Source organism: Punica granatum, chromosome 5 (genome assembly GCF_007655135.1).
Source record: "Punica granatum isolate Tunisia-2019 chromosome 5, ASM765513v2, whole genome shotgun sequence".
Taxonomy (NCBI): Eukaryota; Viridiplantae; Streptophyta; class Magnoliopsida; order Myrtales; family Lythraceae; genus Punica; species Punica granatum.
In genome coordinates this window covers 30,856,422-30,875,220 of record NC_045131.1, presented here as the reverse complement: position 1 = coordinate 30,875,220, position 18,799 = coordinate 30,856,422, and the positions used below count along the sequence as shown (strand labels likewise).

At 35.5% G+C, this 18,799-nt stretch overlaps 2 protein-coding genes across 2 annotated transcripts; both read right to left on the bottom strand.

Annotated features, from left to right (window-relative positions):
- Positions 1-2,594: 2,594 nt before the first annotated feature.
- LOC116209159 (cell wall / vacuolar inhibitor of fructosidase 2-like) lies at positions 2,595-6,049 on the bottom strand. Its single transcript, XM_031542715.1, has 2 exons — positions 5,948-6,049; positions 2,595-3,080 (listed from the first exon to the last, which is right to left on the bottom strand). Exons 1-2 carry the CDS (start codon positions 6,047-6,049, stop codon positions 2,595-2,597), a joined length of 588 nt encoding a protein of 195 aa, XP_031398575.1.
- A 30-nt stretch (positions 6,050-6,079) lies between these two features.
- Positions 6,080-10,574, bottom strand: LOC116208101 (probable galacturonosyltransferase 4). Its single transcript, XM_031541339.1, has 9 exons — positions 10,024-10,574; positions 9,871-9,905; positions 9,675-9,716; positions 9,516-9,576; positions 9,096-9,322; positions 8,371-8,627; positions 7,942-8,299; positions 7,064-7,639; positions 6,080-6,746 (listed from the first exon to the last, which is right to left on the bottom strand). The coding sequence occupies exons 1-9, from the start codon at positions 10,121-10,123 to the stop codon at positions 6,471-6,473; spliced, it is 1,932 nt and encodes a 643-aa protein (XP_031397199.1). The 5' UTR covers positions 10,124-10,574; the 3' UTR covers positions 6,080-6,470.
- Between the last annotated feature and the right edge of the window lie 8,225 nt (positions 10,575-18,799).

Genomic DNA, 18,799 nt, shown 5'->3' with positions numbered 1-18,799 from the left:
CATATAATAAGCATTAAAACTATTCTCTATTACTTTATATTATATATTTCATGGCATCTATAATTACTATAAAATTCATAAGGCCAACTTAAGTATAAAGTATTCACTAAAATCCTAGAAATGCAAAATTAGTCGGAATAAATTTTTGAATGTAATTTATAAAATATCAGTACTAAAACCATTAGAAATCATGATTCAATTATATTTCTAAAATATATTTCACAAAATATATACTAAAACATATAAATCCAAAGTTGCGCGGGCAAGAAGACCTTTATGTACGACTCAATGTTGTTATTCGAATACTCCCCTGGCAACTCTAACTCAAAGGATGCTGAAGCCCGGTCCACTGGACATGGATCTTTGATTAAACGGGATTAGTCAAATCCTCATATAAGAAAACCTAGCTAAAACCAAATGTATATAGTACCATAGATTTCAGTACAAATTGGAAACAATCTAGAGGGAAAGCACAAATAATAATATCAACATATATATACATATATATATATATATATATGATGACCAAGAATAAAATTAACATCATATTCCTAATCATCACAATTGTTTTATGCATGATCATTAGATACCTTTACGTAAAATCCCGATCGTACTCGTGACTCAAATTCTTTTGGTTTAAGATTCACCCCTCATAGTTGAACTATCTATGTTTTCAACCATGTATCTTTTCATCGACTCTCGGTCTCGTCCGTGAATGGGGCCGGATCTATTTCGTATTAAACCGAATCAAATTGCGCCAGTTCAACCAAATAAAAAATAATGTAATTACTTCAAAATATATATATATATATATATATATAAACATTGTATATCATCTTCTCCTCCTCTTCTCCAATAGAACAAAAGACAATTGAACCCATTATACATTGTAAATCGTCTTCTCCGTCCTCTGTTAGGACAGAGGAGGCAAAGGAGCCATTTTTATGCCTCTTCTCCCTCTACTTGTACGGCTAATTTCTCACATTTTGTCCTTTTTTTTCTTTTTTCATTACTTTTAAGATTTTAAATTTTTTTTGTCATATATATATATATAGAGAACGCGAACGACATCTAGATCAAGCAAATTTGACAGTAACAAAAGGAATTTTAGAAAGTAACAATAATGATAATACTAATGGTGATCATTGGAAAGTGGAACTACTTGCAATATCGATTTGTCTTTTCAGGATCCAAATAACTGGAAAGTTAAATTGAGATGGTCGAGCAGGTATCGAGTCGAGAACAAAGTATCTCTAAGGGCACTCAGTACTTTTTGAACCTTCTAGAATAATAGAGGGACAACACAATATTTATATGTGTGTGCGCGCGCATGCACGTGCGCAAGACAATTTCAACTCAAAGCCGTAATAGACAAATTCCAACATACAATCTCGAAGACAATCGTCACCACCCCGAGATCGTCATCGATCGTCTTCTCTTCCTCTTCTCCAATCGAATAAGAGACAATTGAACCCAACATACAATTTCAAAGACGATCGTCACTGCCCAGAGATCATCATTGATCGTCTTTGATTTCAAGATTGTATGTTGGATTCAATCGTCTCTTGTTCGATCGAAGAAGAGGAAGAGAAGATGTACAATGTTTCTTTATTTTTTCTAAAGTAATAAATTATTTTTTATTTGATTGAACTGGTGCAATTTGGTTCGGTTTAATAAGAAACGAATCCGGCTTGTTCAAGGACGAGATTGAGAGTCAATGAAAAGATGCATGGCCGAAAATATGATTATCAAATTATAAGGGGTGAATCTTAAACCAAAATAATTTTTAAAACACATATACAATCAAGATATTAAGTAACAATCATATTAATTTAAAATATGATTGTTTTTTGTGCCAATCGCTGGAATATCATCCTTAAATTTTAAATAAGGAAGAGAACGCATCAATAATGAAATGATATGATTTCCTCTTGATCAATTGAGCAAATATGTCCATGTTCTCCGTACAGCTAATTTGTTGCTCATTTGAGACCTCATAATCGAATTTTTGCAACTATTTTTTCGGTCATTTATATTTTGGTTCCCTACCCTAATTATTCAATCGCCTAGAAAAGTAAGGCCACATCATAAAATAGAATTTAACAATCTTAGAACATAGTAAATGCTACAGGGGCAGATATTGGATCTGTTTGCATTTATTGAGGAAATTAAAAAGAAGTATTTTCTCCTGCCCAAAAAAAGAAGTATTTGCACTCCACCGAAAAAGAAAGGGAAAAAAAAAGAAAAAGAAGAATTTTCATACAACGTTTCATTTTATGAAAATAATAATAAAACAATCTATTATAGGCACTGTACATAAAATTTAAGTTTGAAAAGTACGTACAATAAAAAACTTCATTTAACCTACCCAAAAAAAAAGATCATTTAGATCGTATGTGAAACTTTAGACTTAAGACGACTAAATTAACATGCGCCTTTGTATGAGACATCAATATGGGTGTACCAAATCGCGATATACAACAAAATGATTGTTTGGCTTAAGCATGTTTACTTCCCATTCCGATCTATATAAAGATCGAATCAAACAGTTGATATGCATAATTAATCCATTATTCCAAGACAAATGATGATGATCAATTGAGCGTGGTCACGGCCTCAGGGCTATTGAGTAACTTCCCCACGATAGCGCAGATCTTGCAGAGAGCATTCAGCACCTGATTTTTCCCAGTAAGTGGCGACTTGGTCCCGCTGAGACCCGACTGGCAGTCATCAACCTTGCTAGCGGCTTCCTCCGCATAATGTTCTACACCATCATACGACTCTGAGTCCAAATCACCAAAGGCATTTATGAGCTTATCTAGTGCAGACTTATAATCGACCTCGCAGCACTGGAGAGACTTCTGAAAGTTGGGGTCGAAGGTGCTGTTGAGCGGTGAACTTATGTAACCTGAAGTGTCACTAGTATTGTCAAAGGCCAACTTGATGGCAACGTATGCTAGGTTGTATATGTCGGCCCTTGGAGTCCGAGGATCGGAGTATAGTGCGTTGATGCAGAAGGTGCAGTTGGAGGTTTTCTTGCATACTTTGTCCACTAGCTTGGTCACCACAGCGTAAGAGGGCTGGACCGATACATTGATTATTTATTAAAGGGGTATTTACCTAAAATGGCTCATGATTTGTCCGTTTTGTCAAATCTATCCTATTTTTTTTGGTCAAATCTATCCAATGGTTTACTTTTTGCATCAAATCTATCCCGGCGTTATCTTTTCCGTCGACATCTAACGGTCGTACTGACGTGACGCTTACGTGGCAAGTGTGGCCCACTATCTCTCCACGTGCCACGTCAGCACGGCCGTTAGATGTTAACGGAAAAGATAACGCCGAAATAGATTTGATGCAAAAAATAAATCATGGGATAGATTTGACAAAAAAAAACATAGGATAGATTTGACAAAACGGACAAATCATGGGCCATTTTAGGTAAATACCCAAAAAAATCCAATCATTAATGAATTAATAAGAACGTATAATAATTGTTGGCAATATTCAATACGATATAGGGAAAAGATTATTTTCAAAAATAATAAAATAGAATCAGTATATCTCTCAATGTTAACTCTATACAATTCAGTAAATTATTTTTTTCTGAACTCTAGCAATTACTGATTTGTTTCTTCTCAATTTCTTTTTCCCACTCATTTAAAGTTTACTTTCCCGAGGTGCCAAACCTTATAAATTGGCTTACTCAAAAATCGACAGTAAGGGAAATATATATAATATGAAGTTGCCGCAATATTCCAGACACAACTAAAAGACGTTCCGAAATACGATCTTTGTATGGAAGGCATTCGTACTATACGAATGTTCTTTCAAACAGAGAATAATAATAATAATAATAATAATAATAATAATAAAATAGGAATAAAATATTATAATGAGAGTAAAAAATCTCGCACGGGAAAATTAAGAAAATCTAATGAGTTTAGAGATTAGGCACTATAATCTAACAGCTTGAACTTTTGGGTTGGAGATTGACCAAATCGCTTATAGGCTCGGTGAATATTTTACATTGTATCAGAGCGGATAATGCTTCCGCGTACATGGATGTGAATTCACATCACGCCATTTGAAATGTATTTTTGTCGATGGGCAGCTGAAGTGCAATCAAGTTTGGCCTGAGTATAGAACTCGTGGTCTCTTTGGAATCTGAGTGCGGAGAGAAACTCGCCTTATCTTAATCCGGCCCAAGCGTGATCTCATTGTCAATTGTTGTCCCCCCCTTCCTCCCAAGCATGAAAGTCCAGTCCTGACTCGTAGTCTGTTCTTGAGGACGGGTTATTATAGTCCACGTGGCACGTGTAGGTGAAGCTCAAAGTCACATGCAGCCATGTGAGGTGGGTGTTGAGAGTAAAAAATTTCACATAAAAAATTAGAATCTAATTGATTTATAAGATATTGAATACCACAATTGAAATGAACTCACATATTATTGGCTTGTTTGGTTTGCAAATATGATTTTAAAGTCATAACTTTAACCTTTCTACCCACAACAAAACAAAATAACTCATATATAGTCAAAGAGTGGATCCCATTTATACCACTTTTTTCCACAACAAAACAAAATAACTCATACAAAATCAAAGGGTAGACCCCATTTATACCACTCTTTTTTAAAATCAAAATTTGATTTAAAATTATACTTTAAAACCAAACGCAACATACATATTTACATAGAAGGGAAACGAACTCACATGGAAGGGAAAAACTCGACAGCGGCGGAGACGTCCGAGCAGAAAATTTGTGAAACGAGACAACTCTAATGGCCTCCGGAGTCAAGCAATTGGTAGATAATATGAGTGGTCTTATCCAGAATTATCTTTATATGATCACTTAACGTGAGCATTAATTAACGGTCAACAGATTAAGGAACGTTTGTTAATTGATTATTGACCCATCATTTATTCTGGTCAAAACCAAAAATAAAATAAATAATTGACCCATTATTTCTGTTTTCTATTAATTAATCAATTTATTCATGAGTATTCCTCTAAAATGAAATACCATATAATTTTTTGATAGGTGATGAAATACCATATAAGGTATGAATGTTGCAATTACAATATTATTATTATTATTATTATTATTCTAGCTTAGATCAATTACTATGAGCATGCTAACATTTAGGTGTAGCGAGCTAACACGTAAGTTCCTGAAAAATTTGTCACCAATTTAATTCTTGAATTTTTGAAAATCCAAAAAAGAGGCCAACATTTGAGTATGTGAAAAGAGCCTTTTTATTATGATGTTTGAAAATTGAAGGACTAAAATAGATGGCAAAAATTTTTCGGTGACTTACGTATTGACTCACTACAAATTTGACAGCCCCCCGTGTGTGTAACTGAGAATCCATGCGTTAACACGCTCAATTATTATTCGTGACGGGCCAGGGGCAAACATGGAATTTCACTTGGAAGGGAAAGACCAGGGAAAGGCCAGGTACCTTTGTTTTGTTCTCTCTATTTCCGTGATATTAAAAAGGCCTAGGGCAGGCTGTGCAGGTGGGACCAGCTAATATCATATGTTGCAGGTGGGACCAGCTAATATCATATGTTCAATTTTCTTTTTTCTTTTCTACATTTTCTTTTTTTCTTTTTCTTTTTCTTTTTCTTTTTCTTTTTCTTTGGAGTGCATCATTATTCTTCTCCTTCCGATATCGACTTGACCATGTTTTTTTTTTTTTTTGCCGATGTTTTTTTTCATTCAATAAGGAAAAAAACCAAAAGCAAAAACAAGAGAGACAGGCAGGCAGGCAGGAGAAGCCGAACAAACATGTGAAAGGCACGATGGCAGATCTGTCACCCATTAACCTCTCCAACTCCTACTCAAATTCCTTCCAACTCCCCCCTTGTTAATAAATGCTTCCACTCCATAATTCAAAGAATCAAAGAAAGACCCACCCTTCCTCGTGACTACCTTTCAAACCTACCGAGGTGAAAACAAACTGTCGGCAGCCGATGCAAAAAGTTCCCCGGCTCCTTCCGGCCGTGCTCGGTGCGAAGCCATTACTCTCTAATCGTATACCAAACATGGCATATGTCAGTTAGCCCTGAGTGCAGAGTTGAGAGAAGAATGTGAACTACAAATGGTCGGGACGGCTTCGATACACAATCCATACATTGCAGGCAAAATCTAGCTTCACCCATTTACAAATTCACCCGCAATTTGTCAGAGAGAGAGAGAGCTAAACCAGAGGGATGCCCAAGTTCGATACAATGAATTCCTCGTGGCAAACTGTGACTTCTATAGCCCAAAAATGAAACCCGACAAGAGACTAACCAAAAATGAATACAGAAAGAATTTTACCTAAGAAGATTCATTCTTCTCTCGTTTTTAACTCTGATCAGAAGAAAAGAAAAAAAAAAAAAAAAAGGGATCTACACGGATTGGGATGCAGACCTGTTATAAAGACAGCGTGCCCACATTGATGCTTCGATTCTCAGTGGCTGCATTCACGGGTTGATGTTGCACTCCCGAAGATAGGCTTGATCGTAGTCAACGTACTTGGCCCAGTAATTGCGGTACTTGGGGATGCCGATTTCGAGCCAAGGTTTCATGTTCCCATTGTAATGAATCACCGCTGCCCGTTCGATATCTTTCTGACTGACGCTGGGATTATAGCCCAAACCCAGCACATGCCATGACCGATCGAGGGAGAATGTGCGTTTCCAATAAGTGATAAGCCCAGGAGGCAGCGTCCCCAACTTCCACAAGAGCCTACCGTGATTCTGCACAAAAAAAAAAATGAAAAGAAAAGCAATTACCAGGTGAAATTTTAGTGCAATGGTATAACATTCACCAGGCTCACAAAGAACCGAAAGAAAGAGGGATCTCTCATGTTGTGCCTTCAGTTTTCTGTCTTCATATATATGCTAAAGACCATTAAGATTTCTCCATTTCTTCAAATTATTTTCCAATGGCACACAAATTTTCATATTTTCATACGGAAGAGCGCGTCAGCCCATTCTCTCCATGCTAGCTTTATTTTTCAACTTTCAAGAGCTTAAGAAAAAAAGAAACGGCGAAATATCAGAGTTCTCATTACCAGTTCTTGCCACTTGTGGTATATCTCCGTGATGTTCTGCCTCCTCCACTCATTCAAGTCAAAGATGTTCATCCCATAAGCCCACCCACAAGCTCGCGCGTTGAAATTCTTCGCAATCAAAGGATTCGAGAAGTTGAGGTACCGATCAAAGCGGTGGAAGCTCTCCCCACAAGTCTCCACAACACCAATAACGTTCCCTTTCAGATTAATTGACCAAAGCGCGCTCAGGTCCTTCTGCACAACTATATCATCGTCCAAGAACAGCACCTTGTTCAGCTTGGGGAAGACCTCAGGAAGGTAAAACCGCAGATGGTTCAGAATGGACAAATACTTGGGGTTCCGGAACTTGAGGTTTGAGTCGGAACTGGCCCGGTGGGTCCTAAAGTAATAGTCTATCATGGACGCGGAGCCCAACTGCTTCAGCACTGGACTGTAACTCGCATTTAACCATGTAAACTCTTGGATGTTCTGAACCTGAACAGCGGCTTTTCCCAGAGGGTTCACCAAAAACCACATTCTCATTGCTGCATAATTGAGCCTGTCCGTAACAATGTGGAAAACATGCTTCTCGGGGTCCTGCAAAGGACAACAAATAGCATATGAGATAAAACATCCAAAGCCTGAGAATGAAAAAGAAAATCTTGAGGCAGCCCTGTCCGGCTTCTGGGAGCAGAGGTGTGTCATAACCTTCATATTACCCCATGTCATAAATGGGATAATTGGCCTGATTATACACCGAAGCTTCACGCCTAACATGCAACAGTGTGTTATACGTTACCCTGTCAATTCCTAAGAATCTCCCTACTGATCATTCCGAATGTTCAATGAATGTCATGTAACATCACCGAACACCCCTTAAAGGAAGTTGATAAAGTTACCTTTGCATTGCTAATAGTGGAGTTCACCACAACAGCAGCTGCCAAGACATTATCTGAGAAAAGCGCGTAATGAAACAAGCTCGGGTCCTCTAACTTCTCTTGATTCGGGAACTGCTGTTGAGAGGAGTTCAGTGTGTAATACTCAGAAGTGAGGCGCAAGGGGAGGCAGTGGAGACCCTTAGGAATGGTTTTTGCAGTCAACTGGGTCAAGAACAGAGTCTGCTTCCTGTGCACGCGAAGCTGCTCTTCTGTTGAGTGGAGCATCGCCCTGAGTTTCTTCATGATAGCAGCGCAATCATCTTGAATCAGTTTACCCTTCGCAAGAGTTTGCTCCATCGCCTTTAACTTGTCATAGGAGCTGCCAAAGTACTAAGAATCAGTAAACCGGAAAGCAAAAGACAGAAACAAACTTGTCAGTTCACTTCTCACCTCTTTGGCAGTTCCGAGTCTTTACTCGCTGCACCTAGTATGCGCTGAACTTCTTTGATGCGGAGCCGGAGTTCCCTAACAAAGTGAGGGTTGTTCCTGGTGGATGGAAGGGATAGGTAGACCTTAGCCCTGATGAGCTGGTCTTTGAGTTGACGAACACGGGCATCAGAAAGAAGCGCAGGTTCGTTCTGTTTCTCGGGTTCTTTTTCCTTGCTAGTTCCAGATGATTTAGTGCTTTGGTCCTCAACCAAAAGCCCCTATATAAAGAGATGCAAGAGTTGTGGTCAAAAACAGAGGCACAAATTCGTTGCCAACATTAACAGAAATTTCGTGGTTCACATAACATGACGCAGGTAGATGATAGATACATTGATGTGAACGATGCAGAAGCAATATCAAATTAATCTTGCCCAAGAATGGCAATTAAATTTACCAAAACTCAGAAAAGGAAAATTCAAACAAAGCGGAGAATGGTACAAATATTAATAATGTCACAGAGTATACTTCCCTTTAAAACGAATTAACTGAAAACACTAAAACCAAAAAGAAAACTGCAGTTTATATTGCATCAGGGCTGACCAGGTCATGAAACAAGGATGGTTTACCAACAATCCCAACCTAAATGGAACCAATCAAAGACTTGCGTGCATACCTGTCAACAGCAAAAGCCTCGAAAATAGAGTGCATGAAAAAAGCAACGCAAAGGATTTAAGAAATAGACTAACCCCGTTTCCGGTGGCACCCTCCGTTACACGGCTGGAGGATTTAGCAGTTTTCCTCTCTCTCCCTCCTTTATCTTCGTGTCCAGTGTCTGATGTCCTCAATATCCCATTATGATCCTCTTTCCGAGCTCCATCAGTCACCTGTTTGATGGGATTTTTTCTCTGAGACCGATTCTCATCTACTGTGGCCGAAAGGACTCGAGCAGATTTATAATCCACCAACTTCACATCTGAATTGATACCACAAATCCAATACAGAAGCAGAGTTAGTAAGTCAGTCATGATAGATTTACTCACAGTATACCGAATTCGACTCAATCAATGTCATCGGTAGCTTTACTAAATTAGCAAACTTTCTCCTGGGGCAAGGAATCCATCAATGCGAAATTGGCAGAAATCAAGGAAGAAAGAGTGAGCAAGTACCTTTGGTTGAGTTCTCAGTGTAAACCACTCCAACAGGTTCTTTAAGGGTGGTTGATGATTCCTGTTGTTGGAAAGGAGTTGTCAGAAGGGGCTGAGATGAGATCAAAGATAATTGGGGCAATGAACTATAAATCAAACCGACACCGATACACCACCCACCTGGGGGAGCACATTTAAGTGCCTAGAATCACCATTCAACGTCTGCAAAAGCAATCAGAGAAACTCATAAAAATCGGCGGAATCCTCTCTCTTCTCTTGGGTCCCAATCAAATGGAATCCAGAGCACACTAGAAACAGCAAACACCCAAGAGAAAAGGAAGGAAAAGGAAGGATGAAGAAGAGCAGAGGAACTCACAAAAGCTGTAACTTCTTCTAGGTACTCGTTTCTCGCTGCAAGAAAAGGAAGCAAAATCAAGAAATGAAAGCACAATCAGGGACTGGAGAAGCTGGCAGGCAGGATGGCAGTCCAGCAGCGAGATTCTTGAGATGAGAAGGAGGAAGAACTTACAGGAAGCGGACTTGAAGGTTCCAATCCGATGAGTGTAGAGAACAATCGGAGCAACCACCGTGACGCAGAGCATCACCAGCACCAGATTCCTAACCACCATCTCTCGTCCTCCCCCTTTTTACCCTCAAACAGGCCACCCCAAGAATCTCTCTCTCTCCCTATCAGATCGAAGACCCAACCCCAACAACCCCAGAGGCCTAAAGCTCGAGACCCAGAAGACCACTTCCCGGAATCTCGACTCGCATTGCACAAAGACGGGATCTTTGGGCCAAGAAAAGAAACCCCAAGAGGAAAAATCACGGCAAATCTGCGCGGTGGGTGTGGTGCTGCAGGCAGAAAAGGAGGGGAAACGGGGGAAGCAAGAAAGGAAGAAAGTCGGCGCCGATGGGGTGATAATTGCCTGGAGAGCCTGTGAAGAGTGAGAGAGAGAGAGAGAGAGAGAGAGAGGGTGGGGGGGGGAAGCTAAAAGGGACGGCAATGGATTGTTTATGCTATCAATCCAAGCTTTAGAGGCCTTTTCACTGTTGCGTGTGAGTGCGCGATTGTTGTTAATCTGTTGTGGCGAGGGGATTGAATGAACAGGCACACACAATTATTCCCTGACCAGAGCCAGAGGACAAAGTGGGAGGGGGTGGGTGAATCTGAAACGGAAAATCGTGGAAAACAACTGAAAACTGGAAAAACAGAAAAAAAAAAAAAAAAAAAAAAAAAAAAAAGGGAAGATAAATAAATAAATGCCACGGAGAGGGAGAGCGAGAGAGAGGGGGGGATGGATCGACAATGGATGAGTGATGATGAGTTGTTTGTTCATTGATTGTCAAAAGAAGAAGAAGAAGAAGAAGAAGAAGAAGAAGAAGAAGAGCAAGGAAGCGAATTGCTTTTAATCTGACTTGGCATGTACAAATCATATAATCCATAAACCGAACCTGTGAGAGTCGCTAGTGAAAGTTTATGTATTTCACAGCCACATTTTTATTTCCTACATTATCGTTTTTTTTCCTAATTCAATCTCTTAAACTTCCATTCGACCTTTACCAATTTGGGCGATGTAAATATATTTTTATTTTGCCTCTCAATATTCACCAACACGCGGTAGCATGCGATCCTTTACCCACCTACCTACACGAGTCACAAGCTCTTCGGTAACCAACATCAACAAATGACCATGAGCATTACTCTTTTTTTCCGTGCTTTGACTAATAATTCCCACGAAGTGTGCTTCCTCTCCCGCGCTCAAACTAGAAGGGACTAACTAGGGCCAAACTTTTTGCAGCTCTGTGGTGTGGTGTGAGTTCACAAAGAAAGGTAAAATTAATTTCGATACCATCTTAACTTTCTACAATGGACTATAAAAAATTGAAATGAAATGTCCAATTTCAAAGCTCAAGTGTTAGATGGTGAAACTCAAGAATTATATAAACCCAAGATTTTTATATATTTGGCCGGTGAGTATATATTTTCTTTTGCCTCTCCACATAATCTATACATCATGCAAAACTCACTTGGTAGCAATAAATAGCACTAAATAATCTTAAGGTAGCCACCTTGAAAAGTGAAAAGAAATTAATTTAAATTTTTGGAATTAAAAAATTGCATAATATAGATATATAAATAAATTAAAATTCACTTGAAGACAATTAGATGTGCTTAAATTGATGCATTAAAAAATTAGAAAAAATTACTTAGAGTTAAAAAAAAACTATATTATATATATATATATATATACACATCTGCAAGAAAAAATTAAAACTAAACTTAGTAGTAATTCTCGAAATTAGAAATTATACAAAAACTTGAGTAGAATTTAATGAGCTCAAATTAATACACTTAAAAAATTTTAAAAATCATTTTAATTTTCCAAGATAAAATTGATGCCATTTTTTTGTTCGGATGTTAGTGCACTTCAAAAATAGGAAAAGAAGTTTATCTCAATTTTCCCAATTAAAAATTAGTTAAATTAATGCTCTTATAAAATTAAAAATTATTTTAATTTTCCAAATAAAAACTTAGTTACTAATCTATATTACATATCCACATAATTAACAAGGAAAAAATAAATTCGAATCAAATGCGTGATTAAACTTATATTAAATGAACTAAAATGCAACTAGAACAAAAGAAAATTTATATGAAAAGTCAAACATAAAAATAAGAATAATACTTAAAAGCCAATATCAAGTAATAACCAATTCGTAGAAACAATGGCCTTTTTAATCAACATGTCAAAAGAAGATTCTAAATTACAATTAAAAATAGAAAATATTTTGGAAAAAAATACAAAGAATGATTATAAGCTATACTTAAGAATATTGAATAAAATAAGAGTTATGGTATTATTTTCAAAAAGATTGAAAATGTTACGTAATTATTATGAAGTACATGAAATCGAAGAATTAAAAGCAAAAAATCAACCTCACAAAATAATGTATTTTCATAAAACTCAAGATTCGACAAAGTTTGTAATCTCTTCCTATTATATGCATTTTAATTTCAGAGAAAATTTCGCAATTCATGAAAATAGTCGGAAGTATAAATTTAAAAATTTTGAGAATCTTATAATTACCCTCTCATTTAGTGATAATTATTCATTTATTTTAACAATATTATATGAATGAAATAATTTAACTGAATTATCAAAAGCAACAAAGTTACTCAATAATACTTAAAAAAATCCGTGCAACGCACTGGCAGAATAAGTCTATGACAAGTATTCACCAAAATAATTACAATAGCAAGTTTTTATATTTTTTTCTAAAATATTTTTCTATTGAGAGAAGAGCAAGCAAAAGTGGCAAAGAAAGGGTAGTTGTCGCGAGTCACGAGTGGAACTCATTTCTCAAGAAACTGTGTTGGAGATGGAGACCGCCCGTATAATTAAGATTTTTATTTATTATGAATGAGTTTCCAGTTAATTTCCATGTAAAAAAAATCATTTCTAATCACGATCGACCTAATTCGATGTAATTACTCCAGTAGTGTCAGTTGATTTTACTTGCAGTACAAAAATTCGAGATTTATAGGAAGTATTTCTTAATCGTATTTATGTTCTTCACATGTGACAAAAGGCAAAGTTCGGTACACATGTTTTATTTTATGTTTGGAACATTTTCAAATGAAATGCTATTCATCAGCATAAGCCATGTTATTAAATAGAGGCCTGTTTAGTAGCTGACTTTCCGGAATTTTATTTTACATAATTGATCCCTCGTCTTTGTCAACATCATACTCAATTAAAAGACGGCGACTTCCCGACGTTAATAAATTATAATTGGGGTTAATTAAGGGAGCCCCCAAATTTCTTGGTCTAGAGGAGAAATAAAGTTTAGTTGCAATCCCATCCCATTCCTTTTTGTTAACTATAATTAGTCTCGCTCCAATAAATTCTTGTGGCTGTTAGTTTTGGTTTCCAACTGATAAGATGATGATTCGATATGGAGCATTAGCAGTAACATATGATCATAACTCTAAATCCTAACCTTTCGCATGATTTTCAATATTCATCCAAACAAATCCATTTGGTCTATGGAGATTTTTTTTTTGACGAATAATATCATTTTATTGATCAATCTAATTTACATTTTATGGCCGGATGCCACACCGGCTATGGAGATGATTACATGTTATGTCGATGCTTCTCAATCCCAATCGTTATATGTATCGACCTAAGTTTCTCTATGTGCGTTATATAACTAATAAATAATTTAGTATGCGGTGAGTCAACTACTAATATAAAAGATTCATCATGAGTGTGACGGTCCCAATCTATTTTCGGTATATAAACTATGTCATAGTAGCTCTTATGGTTCCAAGTTTAAATACTGAAGGTCGGATGATGTTGGATGATGGTATCAAAATGTAAAAATTGTTTTAGTGGGCAAGCATGATCCCCAATCACTATTTATATATGCGTCTTGAGTCCTTTCTTTGATAAATATATTCACATTATTTATATATATAATCCAATAAAAGATTCATATGGCAGTTGTTAAGAACTTATAAGATGACACAATATTCAGTTTCTCTTTGTTGAGTGAGTTGAAGTTTTTTTTGTTTTCTAAGAAACTTCTTGGATATATATTGCTTAATTAATCAAAGGCCCCCTAGGAGATTTGGCCCCATAATTAATAACTTATATATTTAATAGATATCATCATTTGGTGCACCCGAAATAATTATAATTAAGCAACAAACGTCAGAAAATAGCGTTTTTTTCGTCTCATACCCTGCAATATTATAGACATATATAACCCGAAATGGAAACAAGCTATAACTAGTTAGGCTCGATATATCCATAAAAGTAAAACCATTTGAAATTAAAATGTTTTGAACTTTTTATTGTCAAATGAATGTTCGTTGAATGTGCTTCCGACACTTGTTAATTGTTATATATATATTGGATTTATTAATAAGGGAGAAAAATAATAATTGAAAAATATTTCTAATTATTAGATTCATATATAAATTAAATTAATCGAACAGCTATTGAAGAAAGTGGAAGTGTCGGCAGTGCTCAACGAACAATATCCCGCTAGTGCCCGTGCCCGTGCCCGTATTGTGCTGTCTTATTTTGGCGGGACCCGCCTCCCACCCCAGTGATTAATTATGGGTGAGACCCGAACAACGATATCTTAAACAAAAAAAAAAGGCTAAATTCTTGTAACCACAAAATAACGAAAAATTAATAAATTTATTTTCATATGATCTACTGTTCATGCAATTATAAGTTTATCTTTTCATTTGTTGCAATGAATTTATTATAATCTTATTGATATTTTTCACGTTACGTACTGGAATATGATCATGATTTTCTTGTTTGAAGGAAGCACCTTCAATGAAAATTTTCTCCATAATTATTTATTGCATATATTATTTATTTGATGATAAAAACGATGAATAATCAATTCTGCTGCCCCGCGGGCTATAAATAGGAATGTCCCTTCCAATATAATAATACACTGCAACACTCCTTTAATTGTTGACTATTTGAACGGTGCCTCAAAGGGAACTCTTTTAGGCGGTTTTTGCGATTAACTTAAGTTGATTTAGTTTTGGAGTTGAAATTTTACTCCACTCCATTCAGTTTAATAGATACAAAAGTATTTATTTATGCATCTAATATATGAAAATTTTATTATTAAAAATTAATTATAATAATGATTATGAAAAATTATATGTGAGAAATTATTAATAAATTAGAGAAAAAAGATAAAATATACCTATAGATGTAAAAGTAAATAGGAAATTTATTATTAAAAAATTGAATAATAATGGTTAGGAAAAAGTTTGTGTAAGGATTTATTATTAAATGAAAAAAATAAATAAATAAAAAGTAATGGTTATTTTGTTGAATTGAAGGAATAATGGAGTGGAGTAGAATTTTTTTTTCGAAACCAAACGGCACCTTAGATTCCCCGCGATAGATTCTCACTTTTCAAATTAGTAGTAATATTCATTATTATGTTTTGTATGAATTGGTAATGTTATACATTGTTAGTAATCTTTGATCGTAATATGGATAATCACCTCTTGTTGAGAAAGTACATTATCAGTTGAGTGGGAAAATAAATTTTCTTAAACATCCGATTACAGTTGCTTAAACCAAACATTATAATATGGTAGCCTAGAAAATTTAAAATCATATTCCCAGTAATTCACGTGGATTATCTCATATCAAATGCCTTCTTAGATGTAAAAATCTCATCATATTTCTCAAGAAAAAAAAAAGTCACACCACAATTTTGTTTAAAAAAATTATCAGTACTTCTATTATATAAAGTCAGAAGTGAAACTTGTATATATAGTCTCACTTTCTATTTCCAATTGTATTCAAATCACAATATATATATAAGACTAGAGCTATTTCCACCCCCACTTTGGTTAATCCACTCCATTTGGTATCGACAGTATCAAATTGCCCGCGTATTACATTAATTACTCTAATTAAGTATCGATAAACCCCTTCAATCACTGTTTAAATTCTCATTCCTTCCTTTCATCTATGTATTCAACTTACCATTTGAACTCTTTTTTTTCCCTTTACTCTAGCCTACTTACCTGTAATAAAAAATTCTTTATTCTTGTGGAATGAATTGAAAAAAAAAAAAGATGTTATCACTAAGTACCAAATATCTTTTTCCAAGTATCCTATTACTTGGTTAGAAATCTTGATGGAAAAAAAAAAGAAGAAAGAAACACAAACAAATATTTATGTCTACAAAAATAAATTGTTGCTTGAAAAACACAAAAAAGAAATAAATATCTAGAATACGTGTGCCCTTTATGATTCGGTGATCTCTCTCCTTAAATTATTTCTCCAAGGGAGATTATTTTTTAAATGGGTTATTGGTTGAGGACCACGTATTGGATGTTGTATTTTCCATCCTTTATTTTGATTGTTTTCTAACGGAAAGGATAGTATTAATTTTCCATATGATATAACTAATTTAGTATACATTAATCATTAGAATTAGAAACTTATAATTAGTATTTAAATTGATATTGCGCAAGTTAAAAGATCATAATCTAACTAAATTGGAAATAAAAAAATTGAAGAACATAAGTACATGAGTATAACCGCATAAATCTATTAATCGGAAAAACATTAATACATTATTTGTATGAATTTTTTAAAAAAGATCACTTACAATAAAAATAAAAATAATATTAATTGTAATATATTGAGTTATAGTTTTTGACCAATTTATGTCATCTTGTTTTTAATATCTGTCATGAAATTCATTTTATACTAATATGAAGATTTGGCTCTTTTTTATTTTTCCTTTTTGATTAAGGTTAAATGAGCAATGGAACACTAAATAACTGAGATTTTGTTTTTTTTTTTTGCTAAATAAAATGCTAGGTCGGGTTATTAGCCCGCTGTGACTACCCCAACTGAGGGAACCTAATCGTCACGAAATATTCCTTTCGCCATAACTTGCTGAGACTTTAACCCAAATTGGTCACGCAACCCCACCAACACACTAAAGAATTAAATCCAAGGCTCACTGGATAAAGTATTATTGGTCGGCCACCGTCATTCCATAATACACCCATATAGTGGCGAGCTCTACGTCCTCAGTGAGGTTCGAACTCGTGATGTTCAAGTAGAGCGCTTGATACTTAACCACTAGATCACTGTGCTGGTGGTAACTGGAATTTTGTGTTTGTAGGAGTAAAATTATATTTTTTGCTCATTTTGTGTACAAAGATTAAAACGTAGGTTCTTAAATAATTTTAAGTAGTGGATGTATAGAGTAAAAGAGGTAATATATTCAAAGGTGGAAACAGCCCCAGCCATATATTATTGATTAGCGTTATATTAATGATGAGATCCTGGAATTAATCAAGTAATTATCTACTACCCATCTTTTTCTCCCTCTCTCTCTTCCAATGCTAGTCTCCACTTGGGTCTCTAAAGTGGGATCAGTCTCCACCACATAGTCGCCAAGTCAAACAGAGACTCACCTAAAAAAAGAAAGATTAACTACTCCAATGCAAGTCTCTCTTTTTGGGTCTCCCGTGATAGCTCACATGCTTCTTATTTTATAATTAAATGAATAAATCTAATACAAATAATATTTATAAATTAATGTAATTATTTAAATTTATAAAAATAATTAATTTAATTAAACATAATAAATAAAATTAAATATAAGAAATATAAAAATAATAATAATTTAATTAATTGAACCTCATTTTACAAATAAAATTACATGACGTGGAAGTTAAAAAACTAATTAAAATTATATGACGAAAGACCATAACTACAACCAACAATTTAGCAAGTATGGTGAAGTTGCCATATATGTTCTACCAAGTCCGTCTGTAGTTGTCGATGTTTTTTCTATCCCGAAGTTGGATATTATTGTTGACATATTGTTCACATGAAGTAAAAGTTTCCTCCCCTAGCTCCGGTTGTGATAAGCAGTCAAGGACATCATCGTAAGAGGAGAGCTGATCAAAGTTCACGGTATATGTGTCCCTCTCATCTTTAACAATCATATTATGCAATATGATACAAGACCTCATAATTCTTGCAAGCATCTACCTATGCCACAATCGAGCATGACCACGTATAATTGTGAAGCGAGACTGCAACATTCCAAATACTCGCTCCGCGTCCTTTTGTTCTAATTCTTGATATTTTGCAAACAATTGTCTTTTATCTCCCTGTGTTGGGGGATTTTTTTTTTACGAATAGCCCATTCAAGGTATATACATATGTTAAATAACATCCCATGGAATGGTTGTTGCCATTCCAAGACACAGTCTAGGACATCATTAACAACTGATGACTAGTCTAAAACATTGATGTCATTTTTCAACCCGATCACTCCTAAAAATGAATGTCATATCCAGAGGTTTGGCGAAGCCACTACTTCAAGTATAATAGTTGGAAACCCACGACAACCAATCATGTACATACCTTACTACGCTTTCGGGCAGTTTTTCCATTACTAGTGCATGCAGTCAATGCTGCCCATCATATTGGGAAAGTCATGGGTCTCCTCCATCCATAGCAGGCGTTGAACATTGTTTGCATTAGGCCTTTGCAAGTATTCACCCTCGAAAACTGAGATGACGTCTTTGATGAACTTTCCTAAGCAATCGATTGCGGTGCTCTCCCCAATTCGGACGTAGTTGTCAATGGCGTCAGCTGTTACTGCATACGCCAACATACGCATAGCAGCCATGTATTTTTGTAGCGGGGATAGATTGGTTCTGACTATTGTATCAACCTTCTACTGGAAACAGGGATCAATGCTTGAGAAGTTTT